The following is an 18,587-nucleotide window of genomic DNA, read 5'->3' on the forward strand; positions in this document are numbered from 1 at the left end:
CAACCAAGGAGACACACAAATGCATGCGAGGGTTATAATGATCTCACATCTTTGGCCTGAGATTAATAAGCTGCCCTCTCGGTTAAATCACGAAACAAAGTCCCAGTACAATTATTCAATGGGCACCGCCATGTTGTTGGCCATATCTTTCTGGCTGGGTGGCAAGGTGTCCTCTAGAATGAGCCATTCGAGTTTGCTGCATGGGAGTGGTAACCCACCCACGATGGTGTTCCCTTGCCAATGAAACTGCCCGAGCAACCCAATGTGGCTGAAGGCCCGAAAGGAGTTCTTCTTCTTCAGATACTTAGCATTTGGCCTATTTCTTAAATAGCATGTTTACTACTACTGATGTGAGTCTGACTCATCCTGTTTTAAACATAATCAATACCTTCTCATCATTAATCCCCCGATATATTATTTCTCCCTTTACACCTCAATGAGATTTTTTTAAAAAGTTTTTTTTCATATTTCACCTCACTAGAACACCCGCAGACTCCCGGAGGGGCAGGAAGGGTCATTCCTCTTTGGGATATATAGATTACAGTCGATCTATGGTCGGGTCTCAAGAACATTGGGTGTGTGTTCATTTACCAAGTTTCTTGTGGAGAGTTCGCCAAGTGGTTTAAGCATTCGAGCGAGCACTCCATTCAAAACCCTTAAGGAACGGCAGGCTTGGTAAGCGCTAACTAGCTGCTTGGTAAATGAGTACACCCCTGTCTTTCTCCCTTTCAGTTTCATGTTAAACAGCAGGAGCAGGTTTCAAAAGTTCGCTACGAAAAACGCCACGTTAGTGGCAGAAAGGGCCATGTTATTAACCCAACATTTGTGGGGTATATAGAGTACAGTAGATCTTCGCTCAGTTCTGTAAGTAAACCTTCCTTCACGGATGTCGGGATTCCTCCAAATTTCTTCATTTAGTGTTATAAACAGCATTAGCGACTGTTTAAAAAGCTAAGCATACGTGTTTGTGTTTATAATATTTTTACTTCCTGTAGAAGCCGTTGCTGCCATGGAAACGCCATTATAACTATAACCTATTTGTACACGTTTTCACTGCAGGAAAAAACACCTTGGGGAAGTGGGACATTATTAGTATTAATATTGTTTTGTAATAACATTAATAATATGTGATTATCATTAATTTTGTTATTAAAAGTTTCTTTAGAAAAATGCCACGATAAAGCTAACTTCATATGGATATACACCTCAACACGCAACCCATTGACGACAATAGTGGGGAGAACCCACTTGGGAAGGGGGGCAAATGAATGCGCTACAACCTTCATTATGGAACCCTTCGTCATCCTGTCAAGTTAAAGTGTTGGTGTCCAAGGAAGTGGTGAATGTAAAGTGTTGGTGTCCAAGGAAGTGGTGAATGTAAAGTGTTGGTGTCCAAGGAAGTGGTGAATGTAAAGTGTTGGTGTCCCAGGAAGTGGTGAATGTAAAGTGTTGGTGTCCCAGGAAGTGGTGAATGTAAAGTGTTGGTGTCCCAGGAAGTGGTGAATGTAAAGTGTTGGTGTCCAAGGAAGTGGTGAATGTAAAGTGTTGGTGTCCCAGGAAGTGGTGAATGTAAAGTGTTGGTGTCCAAGGAGGTGGTGAATGTAAAGTGTTGGTGTCCAAGGAAGTGGTGACTGTAAAGTGTTGGTGTCCAAGGAAGTGGTGAATGTAAAGTGTTGGTGTCCCAGGAAGTGGTGAATGTAAAGTGTTGGTGTCCAAGGAAGTGGTGAATGTAAAGTGTTGGTGTCCCAGGAAGTGGTGAATGTAAAGTGTTGGTGTAAAAAAAAAAAAAAAAAAAAAAGTTTGGTTGAGATTGGATAAGGACGGAATGTATTGGGGTCAAAATTCAGCAGACACAAATGGCGTATTTTAGTATGATTTTACATCCCATTGAGATTCAGAGACAAACATGCTCTCTTATGATGAAACCAGTCAACGAGGGGAATGGAGGCAATGGAGGTGTTCCTCAAGTCAACAAGCAGACGATTGTCAAAGGCCAAAAATAAGATGTCAAACAAGCAAAACGTCCAACACCCCAGATTCATTGATCTTCAGGGAGGCTCAAAACCCTCAAAAGTCCAATCAGATTTTCCAATTGTAATGGTACTTGGTAGTTCATCGTCACTGTATAATTAACTTTATGGAGCAGAAAAGGATTGTTACCTGGGCACCTGAAGGCACCATTTTCAGATTCACACATTACCAAAGATGATTCGTGAATCTCCACACACCTGAGAAGCCTCCACCGATTACGACTTTATGTACCTATTCATCCCTTTTAATAACCAAAGGGTACACGGTACACATCCCAGGTGAGGTGTTCACTGCCCCCTTAACATTCGACAATTGTGAAAAACACTCGTTTTATATTTGTCCAAATTTTGAAACAAGATGGCGCTTTAACAAGAATTTCACTTTTCAGCATCTGAACCTGTACATTAGTGGGACATCAACACATTACATTCACCACTTCCTGGGACACCAACACTTTACATTCACCACTTCCTTGGACACCAACACTTTACATTCACCACTTCCTGGGACACCAACACTTTACATTCACCACTTCCTGGGACACCAACACTTTACATTCACCACTTCCTTGGACGCCAACACTTTACATTCACCACTTCCTTGGACACCAACACTTTACATTCACCACTTCCTGGACATCAACACTTTACATTCACCACTTCCTGGACATCAACACTTTACATTCACCACTTCCTGGGACACCAACACTTTACATTCACCACTTCCTGGGACACCAACACTTTACATTCACCACTTCCTGGGACACCAACACTTTACATTCACCACTTCCTGGGACATCAACACTTTACATTCACCACTTCCTGGACATCGAACACTTTACATTCACCACTTCGTGGACATCAACACTTTACATTCACCACTTCCTGGACATCAACACTTTACATTCACCACTTCCTGGACATCAACACTTTACATTCACCACTTCCTGGGACACCAACACTTTACATTCACCACTTCCTGGACATCAACACTGTACATTCACTACTTCCTGGACACCAACACTTTACATTCACCACTTCCTGGGACACCAACACTTTACATTCACCACTTCCTGGACATCAACACTTTACATTCACTACTTCCTGGGACACCAACACTTTACATTCACCACTTCCTGGACATCAACACTTTACATTCACTACTTCCTGGGACACCAACACTTTACATTCACCACTTCCTGGGACACCAACACTTTACATTCACCACTTCCTGGACATCAACACTTTACATTCACTACTTCCTGGGACACCAACACTTTACATTCACCACTTCCTGGACACCAACACTTTACATTCACCACTTCCTGGACATCAACACTTTACATTCACCACTTCCTGGACATCAACACTTTACATTCACTACTTCCTGGGACACCAACACTTTACATTCACCACTTCCTGGACACCAACACTTTACATTCACCACTTCCTGGACACCAACACTTTACATTCACCACTTCCTGGACATCAACCACCTCTCTAAAAGGATTGGGAATGGAAACTTGTATTGAAAAGGACGAGCAATCGTTTGAAACTCCTTGTAAAGGTGAAGCAAAGCAGAGTGCTAAGTGCCCTTTAACAGATGGAAGTTGATTGGAGCAAAATGAAACACAGGTGGGCTCTGTGTCCACGTCGGAGTGCATCACCTGCATCCACACCCCATTGACCAAAACTGGACCACAGCATCGGAAAGGAGCAGACCAAGGCAGGTAACAAATTTTAATTGAAATGAATGCAAACACAGGCCTTCAATAGGTACAAATTCAAACTCAGATCAGTGGGAGAGAAAAATCTAAGCACAGTAAATGGTATTTGAAAAACATCAAACTAATCGGGAACAATATCCATGAAAATACAGCACGAGGAACGTTTGGATCCTTCCATATCGACAGGAAAACTAATTTGAGACGCGTCTGCGTTTGATCTCCATGTCCTGAACTGCTGCACGGAGTTGGGATGGGCACGGGGGGGGTTTAGGGCGAGGACCCCGACCCCCCTCTCGACATTCATGGGGCACAGCACCGTTCCCTTTAGAAGTATAACATGGTGGGCTGAAATTTGAGAACCAACCGATCCATAATCATGGGGGATTTGGCAAGTCTTGACCAAGAGGCGAGAAGGAGAATCAAAAGCACCGAGAAAACTGCAAACACAACAGTTAAATGGACACTGGAGTGCTGCCCCATCCTGGTTTTATTTTGAGTCTCACCACCCATCGCCCTCCTCCGACACATACCAGCGGCCAAATGTTCAGTAAAGTAGTTCAGGTATACATAAAGTCAAAACGGACTCAAATTAAGTGTGTGTGTGTGTGTGTGTATATATATATATATACACACACAATGGAATATGATGGAAGCAAACAGGAAGTTCCTTTTTTGGTCAGGTGGCAAAGATGACAAGGATCGGCACAGTGGACAAAACCAGCATTTGTTCACCAAAGCACCACATGGCTCGAAACAAAGAAAAGGTCACGCCACCACCACGTGGAAATGACCAGTATGAACCACCTTTGGAGGCCATTTTCCCCCCGCAGAGCAGGGTCGGCCTTTTTCGGCACCATGGTCCCCTTTTCGCAGCAATGTTTTATGGCCGGATGCACTTCGTCGCCAATCCTGTTGGTGCGCCGCTTGCGACACGGGGAGTTACCAGTGACCTGGCTGGTAATTACCGAAAAAGGCCAATCCCCGCTCCGCGGTGGTTCCTTAGTAACCCACTACATCATATTAATCCCTCAAATGGACACCAGTTGGTTGGAGATTAAAGACGCCATTTTTTTTTTTTTTTTTTCAATCTACGAACCTGTGCGGTGCTTTGGTGAAAATGCATTTTGTCCGCCATGCAACGGTCCCATCACGAAGCCACCTTCCCATTGGTGGGATACAAATGCAAAAATGTGGTTATTAGATGACAAAAACAAACAGCAACTTCTATTTGAATACGATCAAATCCTGGTGAAAGCCATCCCTGCAAACAGATCACGTTCAATACTCCTCCCCCTCTTCCTCTTCCTCTCCTTCGACAGAATCGACGCCGACTTCTTCGTAGTCTTTCTCCAGAGCAGCCATGTCCTCGCGCGCCTCGGAGAACTCTCCCTCCTCCATGCCCTCTCCCACGTACCAGTGCACGAACGCACGCTTGGCGTACATGAGATCGAACTTGTGGTCGAGACGTGCCCAGGCCTCGGCGATGGCGGTCGTGTTGCTGAGCATGCAGACCGCACGCTGGACCTTCGCGAGATCTCCACCGGGCACCGCCGTCGGAGGCTGGTAGTTGATGCCGACCTGAGGAAAGTTATTTCCAATTATATCGGCATCGACCCATAAAGACGTTCATCACGACATTGAAAATAATTTCAGCCAAACGTCACAAATTCCAATCCTTTACCTTGAAGCCTGTGGGGCACCAATCCACAAACTGAATGGTACGCTTCGTCTTAATCGCAGCGATGGCGGCGTTCACGTCCTTCGGGACGACATCTCCACGGTACAACAGGCAGCAAGCCATGTACTTTCCATGGCGAGGGTCACATTTCACCATCTGATTGGCGGGATCAAAGCAGGCGTTGGTTATCTCGGTCACGGACAGTTGCTCGTGGTAGGCCTTCTCTGCGGAGATGACGGGCGCGTACGTGGCGAGCGGGAAGTGAATCCGTGGGTAAGGCACCAGGTTGGTCTGAAACTCCGTCAGGTCAACGTTGAGTGCACCGTCAAAACGCAGCGAGGCCGTGATGGAGGAAACGATCTGCCCAATGAGGCGGTTCAGATTGGTGTAGCTCGGGCGTTCAATGTCCAGGTTACGACGGCAAATATCGTAGATTGCCTCGTTGTCCACCATGAACGCACAGTCGGAGTGCTCCAAGGTGGTGTGCGTGGTGAGCACCGAGTTGTACGGCTCGACCACGGCAGTAGACACCTGAGGTGCCGGGTACACGGCAAATTCGAGCTTGGATTTTTTCCCATAGTCAACTGAGAGACGCTCCATGAGCAGAGAAGTGAAACCAGAGCCAGTTCCACCACCGAAGCTGTGAAACACCAAGAAACCCTGAAGGCCTGTGCACTGATCAGCCTGAGGGTGGAAGAGAGGGAGCGAGGCGCAGAGAGGGAGCGAGGCGCAGAGAGGGAGAGCGAGGCGCAGAGAGGGAGAGCAAGGCGCAGAGAGAGAGAGAGAGCAAGGCGCAGATAGGGAGCGAGGCGCAGAGAGAGGGAGCAAGGCACAGAGAGAGGGAGCGAGGTGCAGAGAGAGGGAGCGAGGCGCAGAGAGAGGGAGCGATGGGCAGAGACGGAGCGATGGGCAGAGAGGGAGGAGAGAGGAAGAGAGGGAGGGGAGGGGCAGAGGCAGGGAAGAGGCAGAGGGAGGGGAGAGGCAGAGGGAGGGGAGAGCAGAGAGGGAGGGGAGAGGCAGAGAGGGAGGGGAGAGGCAGAGAGGGAGGGGAGAGGCAGAGAGGGAGGGGAGAGGCAGAGAGGGAGGGGAGAGGCAGAGAGGGAGGGGAGAGGCAGAGAGGGAGGGGAGAGGCAGAGAGGGAGGGGAGAGGCAGAGAGGGAGGGGAGAGGCAGAGAGGGAGGGGAGAGGCAGAGAGGGAGGGGAGAGGCAGAGAGGGAGGGGGAGGCAGAGAGGGAGGGGAGAGGCAGAGAGGGAGGGGAGAGGCAGAGAGGGAGGGGCATGGCAGAGAGGGAGGGGGCGTGGCAGAGAGGGAGGGGCGTGGCAGAGAGGGAGGAGCGTGGCAGAGAGGGAGGGGCGTGGCAGAGAGGGAGGGGCGTGGCAGAGAGGGAGGGGAGGGGAAGAGGGAAGGGAGGGGAACAGAGGAAAGGGATGGGAAGAGGGAAGGGAGGGCAGAGAGGGAAGGGTGGAGCAGAGAGGGAGCAAGGAGCAGAGTGAGGGGAGGAGCAGAGGGAGGGGAGGGGCAGAGGGAGGGGAGGGGCAGAGGGAGGGGAGGGGCAGAGGGAGGGGGAGGGGCAGAGAGCGAGAGAGTGAGGGAGGGTCAGATAGCGAGAGGGAGGGTCAGATAGCGAGAGGGAGGGTCAGATAGCGAGAGGGAGGGTCAGATAGCGAGAGGGAGGGTCAGATAGCGAGACGGAGGGTCAGATAGCGAGAGGGAGGGGCAGAGAGGGAGAGGCAGAGAGCGACAGGGAGGGGCAGAGAGCGACAGGGAGGGGCAGAGAGCGACAGGGAGGGGCAGAGAGCGAGAGGGAGGGGCAGAGAGCGAGAGGGAGGGGCAGAGAGCGAGAGGGAGGGGCAGAGAGCGAGAGGGAGGGGCAGAGAGCGAGAGGGAGGGGCAGAGAGCGAGAGGGAGGGGCAGAGAGCAAGAGGCAGAGAGCAAGAGGGAGGGGCAGAGAGTGAGAGGGAGGGGCAGAGAGCGAGAGGGAGGGGCAGAGAGCGAGAGGGAGGGGCAGAGAGCGAGAGGGAGGGGCAGAGAGCGAGAGGGAGGGGGAGGGGCAGAGAGCGAGAGGGAGGGGCAGAGAGCGAGAGGGAGGGGCACAGAGAGAGATAAGACGGGAGGGGTACAGCGTCCACATTAGGTTTTGGCGTTTATCGAAGTATATTTTGAGAAAAGGGACTGGGGGAGGGGCATGGGATCAAATTTCTCATTTTTGTTGAAACGTGTAGATTTATCATTCAGTAAAGGAACACCAATTCACGCAATGGCCTTTCACGCATCTGACGTTCCTCGTCTGAATAAATACAAACAAATACAAACCAGTTTGCGGATGCGATCCAGCACAGTGTCCACAATTTCTTTCCCAATCGTATAATGGCCCCTTGCGTAGTTGTTTGCAGCATCTTCTTTACCGGAGATTAACTGCTCAGGATGAAAGAGTTGCCGGTAGGTTCCCGTACGAACCTCATCTGTAAAGATAAGGTGATAGGATTAACATGACACCAGGTCAGGTCAGGTTAGTCTTTTGGGATGCCTCTGGTAAGCAAAGGCAGATGGGAGGGGGTGGAGGGGTAGGGGGAGATGTAACCATGGAGGGTGGGGGGGGGGGGGGCAGGGGGAGATGTAACCATGGAGGGTGGGGGGTAGGGGGAGATGTAACCATGGAGGGTGGGGGGGGGGGTAGGGGGAGATGTAACCATGGAGGGGGTGGGGGGTAGGGGGAGATGTAACCATGGAGGGGGTGGGGGGGTAGGGGGAGATGTAACCATGGAGGGGGTGGGGGGGTAGGGGGAGATGTAACCATGGAGGGGGTGGGGGGGGTAGGGGGAGATGTAACCATGGAGGGTGGGGGGTAGGGGGAGATGTAACCATGGAGGGTGGGGGGTAGGGGGAGATATAACCATGGAGGGTGGGGAGTAGGGGGAGATGTAACCATGGAGGGTGGGGGGTAGGGGAGATATAACCATGGAGGGGGTGGGGGGGGGGTTAGGAGGAGATGTAACCATGGAGGGTGGGGGGGGTAGGGGGAGATGTAACCATGGAGGGGGGGGGTAGGGGGAGATGTAACCATGGAGGGTGGGGGGTAGGGGGAGATGTAACCATGGAGGGTGGGGGGTAGGGTGAGATGTAACCATGGAGGGTGGGGGGTAGGGTGAGATGTAACCATGGAGGGTGGGGGGTAGGTGGAGATGTAACCATGGAGGGTGGGGGGTAGGGGAGATGTAACCATGGAGGGTGGGGGGTAGGGGGAGATATAACCATGGAGGGTGGGGGGTAGGGGGAGATATAACCATGGAGGGTGGGGGGTAGGGTGAGATGTAACCATGGAGGGTGGGGGGTAGGTGGAGATGTAACCATGGAGGGTGGGGGGTACGGGGAGATGTAACCATGGAGGGTGGGGGGGTAGGGGAGATGTAACCATGGAGGGTGGGGGGTAGGGGAGATGTAACCATGGAGGGTGGGGGGTAGGGGGAGATATAACCATGGAGGGTGAAGGGGGTAGGGGGTGTGTAAACACAGGGTTGGGGAAAGGGGAGATGGATTTTAAAAATACCAGGGGGGTGGGGGGTAGGTAAATATAGGTGGGGAAGCGGGGGTGGAACCAGATGTTTCATGTGATCAGTTTAGATCAGAATTGATCAAGAGGGAATAAGAAAAAAAACAAAATAACCAGGACTCCGATGTCAGGACGCCAACCGATATACCTTCGCCCACATTATTACATCATTATACACACCTGTACCAAGTTTGATTTAAATCCATTCAGCTGTTCACAAGTTTACATTTTTACCTGGCATGACCTCTGACCTCAGGACCCCCAAAATCTAATTAGTTCATCTTTACATTATACATACCTGTACTAAGTTTGAATGAGATTCCTTTTGACATTCTCAAGTTAGACCTATTACAGAATTTCACCTTTGACCTCTTGACCCCAAAATCTAGTCAGTTCATCTTTACATCATTATTCATACCTGTACCAAATTTGGTCAGAATTCCACCGCTGGTTCACAAGTTATCGCTGCAACAGGATTTTTACCGAACATGACCTCTGACCTTATGACCACAAAATATAATCGGTCCATCTTTACCTGCACAAAGTTTGACAAAGTTACCTTCAGCCATTCTCAAGTCAAGGTAACGAAAAGCGATCACGGACGGACAACGTGAAAACAACTTCGACTTCGTCAACGGGGGCATTAAAAAATATAATTATATATATATATATTTAAGTATACAGTAGTGGATGTTCCAGAACACATCCTCCCTCAGTTCCAGTACACAAGTTCATGGATACCAACTTGGATGGACAACTCGAGCAGTACAAGAGCTTGGACACCAAACAGCCAAAGCGATCATTCCTCACCGACCACTGTAGGTTCCAGATCAACAAAGACCGCACGCGGAACGTGCTTTCCGGCTCCGGTCTCGCTGAAGAACGTGTTGAAGGAATCGTCTCCGCCCCCGATGGTCTTGTCACTGGGCATCTGCCCGTTGGGTTGAATCCCGTGCTCGAGGCAGTAAAGCTCCCAGCACGCGTTCCCCATCTGAACCCCAGCTTGTCCCACGTGGATGGAGATGCATTCACGCTGGAAAAGAGAACGCGGGTCCATCAACAATTACAATGTCACCTCACATGGGGACAACTTGATAAACTCAATGTGCATCATGGACAAGGGACCTCCTCCAAAAGGGAGCCAGGCACCCCCCCCCAAACTACCAAGGCCCCCCACCCCCCCCCCAAACTACCAAGGCCCCCACCACCCCAAACTACCAAAGCCCCCACCACCCCGCAAACTACCAAGGCCACCCCCCCAAACTACCAAGGCCACACCCCCCCCAAACTACCAAGGCCACACCCCCCCCCAAACTACCAAGGCCCCCACCCCCCCCAAATAACCAAGGCCCCACACCCCCCCCAAACTACCAAGGCCCCAACCCCCCAAACTACCACGGCCACAACCCCCCCAAACTACCAAGGCCACACCCCCCCCCCAAAACTACCAAGGCCACACCCCCCCCCAAACTACCAAGGCCACACCCCCACCCAAACTACCAAGGCCACCCCCCCCCAAACTACCAAGGCCACCCCCCCCCAAACTACCAAGGCCACACCCCCCCCAAACTACCAAGGCCACCACCCCCCCCCAAACTACCAAGGCCCCCACCCCTCCAAACTACCAAGGCCCCCACCCCCTCAAACTACTAAGACACCACACCCCCCCAAACTACCAAGGCCCCCACCCCCCAAACTACCACACCCCCACCCCAACCAAACTACCAAGGCCCCCACCCCCCAAACTACCAAGGCCCCACACCCCCCCAAACTACCAATGCCACCACCCCCCCAAACTACCAAGGCCCCGCCCCCCACACTACACAACCCCCCCAAACTACCAAGTCCACACCCCCCAAACTACCAAGGCCCCCCCCCAAACGACCAAGGCACCCACCCCAACCAAACTACCAAGGCCCCACACGACCAAGGCCCCCACCCCCCAAAACTACAAAGAGCCCACACTCCCCCCAAACTACCAAGGCCCCACACCCCCCCCAAACTACCAAGGCCCCACACCCCCCCAAACTACCAAGGCCCCAACCCCCCCAAACTACCACGCCCGCACCCCAACCAAACAACCCCCCCCCCCAAACTACCAAGGCCCCCCACACCCCCAAACTACACAACCCCCCCCCCCCAAATTACCAAGCCCCCCCCTAAACTACCAATGTGCCAGATAGATTTTTGTCATGTGGACATTTTGCACCAAATTGACCGAGTCAGCTTTTACACCACATACCACAACCAGTTAACCCAGTCTTATTTCAAGCCTGGTCAACAGTCACGATTTAAATCAGATACCACAACCTAGTTAACCTGGTCCCATTTTAAACGAGGTTACCCCAACCCATTATAAACCAGATACTACACCTGGCTTTTTAACCGTCCCATGATACACCATGTTAACCCAGCCCCACTATAGACCATGTTAACCCAGCCCCACTATAGATCAGGTTAACCCAGCCCCACTATAGATCAGGTTAACCCAGCCCCATTATAGATCAGGTTAACCCAGCCCCATTATAGATCAGGTTAACCCAGCCCCATTATAGATCAGGTTAACCCAGCCCCATTATAGATCAGGTTAGCCCATCCACATTATAGATCAGGTTAACCCAGCTACATTATAGATCAGGTTAACCCAGCCCCATTATAAAATCAGGCTAACCCAGCCCCATTATAGATCAGGCTAACCCAGCCCCATTATAGATCAGGCTAACCCAGCCCCATTATAGATCAGGTTAACCCAGCCCCATTATAGATGAGGTTAACCCAGCCCCATTATAGATGAGGTTAACCCAGCCCCATTATAGATGAGGTTAACCCAGCCCCATTATAGATGAGGTTAACCCAGCCCCATTATAGATGAGGTTAACCCAGCCCCATTATAGATGGTTAACCCAGCCCCATAATAGATCAGGTTAACCCAATTATACACCAAGTTAACCCAATCCAATTATAAACAAAGTTAAACCCAATCCAATTATAACCCAGGTTAACCCAATCCAATTTTAAACAAGGTTAACCCCATACAATTATAAACAAGGTTAACCCAATCCAATTATAAACAAGGTTAACCCAATCCAATTATAAACAAGGTTAACCCAATCCAATTATAAACCAGGTTAGTCCAATCCAATTATAAACCAGGTTAACCCAATCCAATTATAAACCAAGTTAACCCAATCCAATTATAAACCAAGTTAACCCAATCCAATTATAACCCAGGTTCACCCAATCCAATTATAACCCAGGTTAACCCAATCCAATTATAAACCAGGTTAACCCAATCCAATTATAAACCAGGTTAACCCAATGCAATTATAAACCAGGTTAACCCAATGCAATTATAAACCAGGTTAACCCAATGCAATTAAAAACCAGGTTAACCCAATGCAATTATAAACCAGGTTAACCCAATCCAATTTTAAATCAGGTTAACCCAATCCAATTTTAAATCAGGTTAACCCAATCCAATTTTAAACCAGGTGAACCCAATCCAATTTTAAACCATGTTAACCCAACCCAATTTTAAACCAGGTGAACCCAACCCAATTTTAAACCAGGTTAACCCAACCCAATTTTAAACCAGGTTAACCGAACCCAATTTTAAACCAGGTTAACCCAACCCAATTTTAAACCAGGTCAACCCAACCCAATTTTAAACCAGGTTAACCCAACTTAAAATTAGGTTAACCCAACCAATTTTTTACACCAGGTTAACCCAACCAAATTTCAAATCAGGTGAACCCAACCAAATTTTACACCAGGTTACCCCAGCCCAATTTCAAATCAGGTTAACCCAGCCCAATTTCAAATCAGGTTAACCCAGCCCAATTTCAAATCAGGTTAACCCAGCCCAATTTCAAATCAGGTTAACACAACCCAATTTTAAACCATGCCAACCAGCCCAATTTCAAAGCAGGTTAACCCAACCCAATTTTAAACCATGTTAACCCAGCCCAATTTTAAACCAGGTTAACCCAACCAAATTTTAAACGAGGTTACCCAACTTCAAACGAGGTTAACCCAACCCAATTTTAAATGAGGTTAACCCAACCCAATTTTAAACCAGGTTAACCCAACCCAACTTCAATCCAGGTTAACCCCATCTAATTATAAACCAGGTTAACCCAATCCAATCATAAACCAGGTTAACCCAATTATAAACCAGGTTAACCCAAACCAATCATAAACCAGGTTAACCCAATCCAATTATAAACCAGGTTAACCCAATCCAATTAAAAACCAGGTTAACCCAATTCAATTATAAACCAGGTTAACCCAACCGAGTTTCAAATTAGGTTACCCAACCAATTTTTACACCTGGTTAACCCAACCAAATTTTTACACCAGGTTAACGCAACCAAAATTTACACCAGATTAACCCAACCAAATTTCAAATCAGGTTAAACCAACCCAATTTCAAATCAGGTTAACCCAACACAACTTCAAATCAGGTTAATCCAACCCAATTTTAAACCATGTTAACCAGCCCAATTTCAAATCAGGTTAACCCAGCCAATTTCAAATCGGGGTAACCCAACGCAATTTTAAACCATGTTAACTCAACCCAATTTTAAACCATGTTAACCCAGCCCAATTTCAAATCAGGTTAACCCAGCCCAATTTCAAATCAGGTTAACCCAGCCCAATTTTAAACCATGTTAACCCAACCCAATTTTAAACCATGTTAACCCAACCCAATTTTAAACCATGTTAACCAGTCCAATTTCAAATCAGGTTAACCCAGCCCAATTTCAAATCAGGTTAACCCAACCCAATTTTAAACTGTTAACCCAGCCCATTTTTCAACCATGTTAACCCAACCCAACTTTAAACCATGTTAACCCAGCCCAATTTCAAATCAGGTTAACCCAACCCAATTTCAAATCAGGTTAACCCAACCCAATTTCAAATCAGGTTAACCCAACCCAATTTCAAATCAGGTTAACCCAACCCATTTTCAAATCAGGTTAACCCAACCCAATTTTAAACTGTTAACCCAGCCCAATTTTAAACCATGTTAACCCAGCCCAATTTCAAATCAGGTTAACCCAACCCAATTTCAAATCAGGTTAACCCAGCCGAATTTTAAACCATGTTAACCCAGCCCAATTTTAAACCATGTTAACCCAGCCCAATTTCAACTCATGTTAACCCAGGCCAATTTCAAACCACGTTAACCCAACCCAATTTTAAATCATGTTAACCCAGCCTAATTTCAAATCAGGTTAACCCAACCCAATTTTAAATCATGTTAACCCAGCCCAATTTCAAACCAGGTTAACCCAACCCAATTTTAAATCATGTTAACCCAGCCCAATTTCAAATCAGGCTAACCCAACCCAATTTCAAACCAGGTTAACCCAACCCAATTTCAAATCAGGTTAACCCAACAATTTTAAATCATGTTAACCCAGCCCAATTTCAAATCAGGTTAACCCAACCCAATTTCAAACCAGGTTAACCCAACCCAATTTCAAACCAGGTTAACCCAACCCAATTTTAAACCATGTTAACCAAACCCAATTTTAAACCATGTTAACCAGCCCAATTTCAAATCAGGTTAACCCAGCCCAATTTCAAATCATGTTAACCCAACCCAATTTTAAACTGTTAACCCAGCCCAATTTTAAACCATGTTAACCCAACCCAATTTTAAACCATGTTAACCCAGCCCAATTTCAAATCAGGTTAACCCAACCCAATTTTAAACCGTTAACCCAGCCCAATTTTAAACCATGTTAACCCAACTTTAAACCATGTTAACACAGCCCAATTTAAAATCAGGTTAACCCAACCCAATTTCAAATCAGGTTAACCCAGCCCAATTTTAAACCATGTTAACCCAGCCCAATTTCAAATCAGGTTAACGCAACCCAATTTCAAATCAGGTTAACCCAACCCAATTTCAAACCAGGTCAACCCAACCCAATTTCAAACCAGGTTAACCCAACCAAATTTTAAGCCATGTTAACCAAACCCAATTTCAAATCAGGTTAACCCAGCCCAATTTCAAATCAGGTTAGCCCAACCCAATTTTAAACTGTTAACCCAGCCCAATTTTAAACCATGTTAACCCAACCCAATTTTAAACCATGTTAACCCAGCCCAATTTCAAATCAGGTTAACCCAACCCAATTTTAAACCGTTAACCCAGCCCAATTTTAAACCATGTTAACCCAACCCAACTTTAAACCACGTTAACCCAGCCCAATTTAAAATCAGGTTAACCCAACCCAATTTAAAATCAGGTTAACCCAACCCAATTTTAAATCATGTTAACCCAGCCCAATTTCAAATCAGGTTAACGCAACCCAATTTCAAATCGGGTTAACGCAACCCAATTTCAAACCAGGTTAACCCAACCCAATTTTAAACCATGTTAACCCAGCCCAATTTCAAATCAGGTTAACCCAACCCAATTTTAAATCATGTTAACCCAGCCCAATTTCAAATCAGGCTAACCCAACCCAATTTCAAACCAGGTTAACCCAACCCAATTTTAAACCATGTTAACCCAACCCAATTTCAAATCAGGTTAACCCAACAATTTCAAATCATGTTAACCCAGCCCAATTTCAAATCAGGTTAACCCAACCCAATTTCAAACCAGGTTAACCCAACCCAATTTTAAACCATGTTAACCAAACCCAATTTTAAACCATGTTAACCAGCCCAATTTCAAATCAGGTTAACCCAGCCCAATTTCAAATCAGGTTAACCCAGCCCAATTTCAAATCAGGTTAACCCAACCCAATTTTAAACCGTTAACCCAGCCCAATTTTAAACCACGTTAACCCAACCCAACTTTAAACCATGTTAACCCAGCCCAATTTCAAATCAGGTTAACCCAACCCAATTTCAAATCAGGTTAACCCAACCCAATTTTAAATCATGTTAACCCAGCCCAATTTCAAATCAGGTTAACCCAACCCAATTTCAAACCAGGTTAACCCAACCCAATTTCAAACCAGGTTAACCCAACCCAATTTTAAATCAGGTTAACCCAACCCAATTTTAAATCATGTTAACCCAGCCCAATTTTAAATCAGGTTAACCCAACCCAATTTTAAATCAGGTTAACCCAACCCAATTTTAAATCATGTTAACCCAGCCCAATTTCAAACCAGGTTAACCCAACCCAATTTTAAATCAGGTTAACCCAACCCAATTTTAAATCATGTTAACCCAGCCCAATTTCAAATCAGGTTAACCCAGCCCAATTTTAAACCATGTTAACCCAGCCCAATTTTAAATCAGGTTAACCCAACCCAATTTCAAATCAGGTTAACACAGCCCAATTTCAAACCAGGTTAACCCAACCCAATTTTAAATCAGGTTAACCCAACCCAATTTTAAATCATGTTAACCCAGCCCAATTTTAAATCAGGTTAACCCAACCCAATTTTAAATCATGTTAACGCAGCCCAATTTCAAATCAGGCTAACCCAACCCAATTTCAAATCAGGTTAACCCAACCCAATTTTAAATCAGGTTAACCCAACCCAATTTCAAACCAGGTTAACCCAACCCAATTTCAAATCAGGTTAACCCAACCCAATTTTAAATCATGTTAACCCAGCCCAATTTCAAATCAGGTTAACCCAACCCAATTTCAAACCAGGTTAACCCAAGCCAATTTTAAACCATGTTAACCCAGCCCAATTTCAAATCAGGTTAACCCAGCCCAATTTTAAACCATGTTAACCCAGCCCAATTTCAAATTAGGTTAACCCAACCCAATTTCAAACCAGGTTAACCCAACCCAATTTTAAACCATGTTAACCCAGCCCAATTTCAAATCAGGTTAACCCAGCCGAATTTTAAACCATGTTAACCCAGCCCAATTTTAAACCATGTTAACCCAACCCAATTTTAAATCAGGTTAACCCAGCCCAATTTTAAACCATGTTAACCCAGCCCAATTTTAAACCATGTTAACCCAACCCAATTTCAAACCAGGTTAACCCAACCCAATTTTAAACCATGTTAACCCAGCCCAATTTCAAATCAGGTTAACCCAGCCCAATTTTAAACCATGTTAACCCAGCCCAATTTTAAACCATGTTAACCCAACCCAATTTCAAATCAGGTTAACCCAGCCCAATTTTAAACCATGTTAACCCAGCCCAATTTTAAACCATGTTAACCCAACCCAATTTCAAATCAGGTTAACACAGCCCAATTTCAAACCAGGTTAACCCAACCCAATTTTAAATCAGGTTAACCCAACCCAATTTTAAATCATGTTAACCCAGCCCAATTTCAAATCAGGCTAACCCAACCCAATTTTAAACCACAGACCTAGTTATTTTTCGCACTGCCCTTGGAAAGTGCGCACTTCGAACAATCTGATTAATACTCCATTTTGTAACACGTGGCACGTCCGCCATTTAACGTGTCGCACGTACACGAGCCTCCTTTTCACCAAATCCACACATACCGCTCGACATCCGTAATTCAAGAGAAAACCCCAAACGGAGGTCAAAAAAACCCATCATCGTCTAACGTGACTCCGTGGATTGCCAGTTGAGAAAAACCGCGCGCAATTTAGTAGCGAGAACAAAGGCGGGAAAACGAACGCTACATTAATCACACCAAAATATTTTCTGAGGTACCGAACAACGAACGATAAATACATACCATTTTGTTTTATTTCTGTTGATAAAGAGGAAAGAACAATGAATCCGCAGAGCCGTGCTCGGTTAGACAAGCTACGCGCCTAAAGAACACAAGGAATAACGGGTCTGCCTGACCGCACCCTGCGCTATAAACTAGTCCCCGCCCCTCACAAAAGCGTCATCACATCCCTTGCTGCTGATTGGCTTGTTCGAAATACCAGTTTTATTGAGTCATTAAAAAGGCGGGAAGGCAATTTGGTCGTGCTGCTTACAACGTCGTCATATTTGGTTTAATCTTGGATTTCTGTGGAATTTGTTGCATATCTGAAGCGATGCTTCAACTCAACACTAAATAAATCAATGTTTAAACTCGAATACACCAAAAATGTCGCATGTATTCCACACGTTGATGAAAGTTGCTAATTTAATAGTGAAATGAAGAGTAATCTCAGGTGTTTAATTTATTGTGAGGAATTTCAATGTTTGAACAGAGCGCTATTGTTTCACCGTAACATAAGGTTATTTCGCCATTAATACATGTCGAAGAATGGGCCCGGCTGGCGCCTGGGGATGAGCGATCTATAAATTACATACGCAAGTAGGGATGAAGTTAGTGGACAAAAGGGAGATTGCGGAGTAATTAATTGGGGGGTAATGAAGGCGACAAAGGAGCAAGAAAAGGTAACGGAACGGAAAATTCGAGAATAGTTCACTAATATACGGTAGTGTTGTGAATATATAAAAATACCATACTGTGTGTAGTACCATACTGTATAAAAATACATTCTGTATATATCTATAAGTTCGAGATTAATTCATATTTTCATTGTAAATGTAAAAAGAGTTTGTTTCGATGGAATGAAACACCGCGTCATTCCCTCCCTCCTTCCTTCGTTCCGTGTAAGTGTGTATGTGCTGCTTCACCACCACCGAGCATTCCTGCATTTCCATCATCAACCCCAAATTTTAAA

The 18,587-nt window shown here is 46.5% G+C and overlaps 1 protein-coding gene across 1 annotated transcript; it reads right to left on the minus strand.

Moving 5' to 3' along the window:
* Positions 1-3,756: 3,756 nt before the first annotated feature.
* Positions 3,757-17,823, minus strand: LOC137413112 (tubulin alpha-1A chain-like). The gene is made up of 5 exons (XM_068098503.2): positions 17,639-17,823; positions 9,797-10,019; positions 7,750-7,898; positions 5,439-6,119; positions 3,757-5,335 (listed from the first exon to the last, which is right to left on the minus strand). Exons 1-5 carry the CDS (start codon positions 17,639-17,641, stop codon positions 5,036-5,038), a joined length of 1,356 nt encoding a protein of 451 aa, XP_067954604.2. The 5' UTR covers positions 17,642-17,823; the 3' UTR covers positions 3,757-5,035.
* Between the last annotated feature and the right edge of the window lie 764 nt (positions 17,824-18,587).

This window comes from Myxine glutinosa, chromosome 13 (assembly GCF_964187855.1).
Source record: "Myxine glutinosa chromosome 13, kmMyxGlut1.1, whole genome shotgun sequence".
Taxonomy (NCBI): Eukaryota; Metazoa; Chordata; class Myxini; order Myxiniformes; family Myxinidae; genus Myxine; species Myxine glutinosa.

Bases quoted from the DNA above. Each gene is read 5' to 3' on its own strand.
- LOC137413112 (XM_068098503.2), bottom strand. The intron at 7,899-9,796 runs GTGAGGAATGAT...TTATCTTTACAG, and splicing joins TCTGGAACCTACAGTGGTCG to ATGAGGTTCGTACGGGAACC. The intron at 6,120-7,749 runs GTTTGTATTTGT...TTCCACCCTCAG, and splicing joins TGGATCGCATCCGCAAACTG to GCTGATCAGTGCACAGGCCT.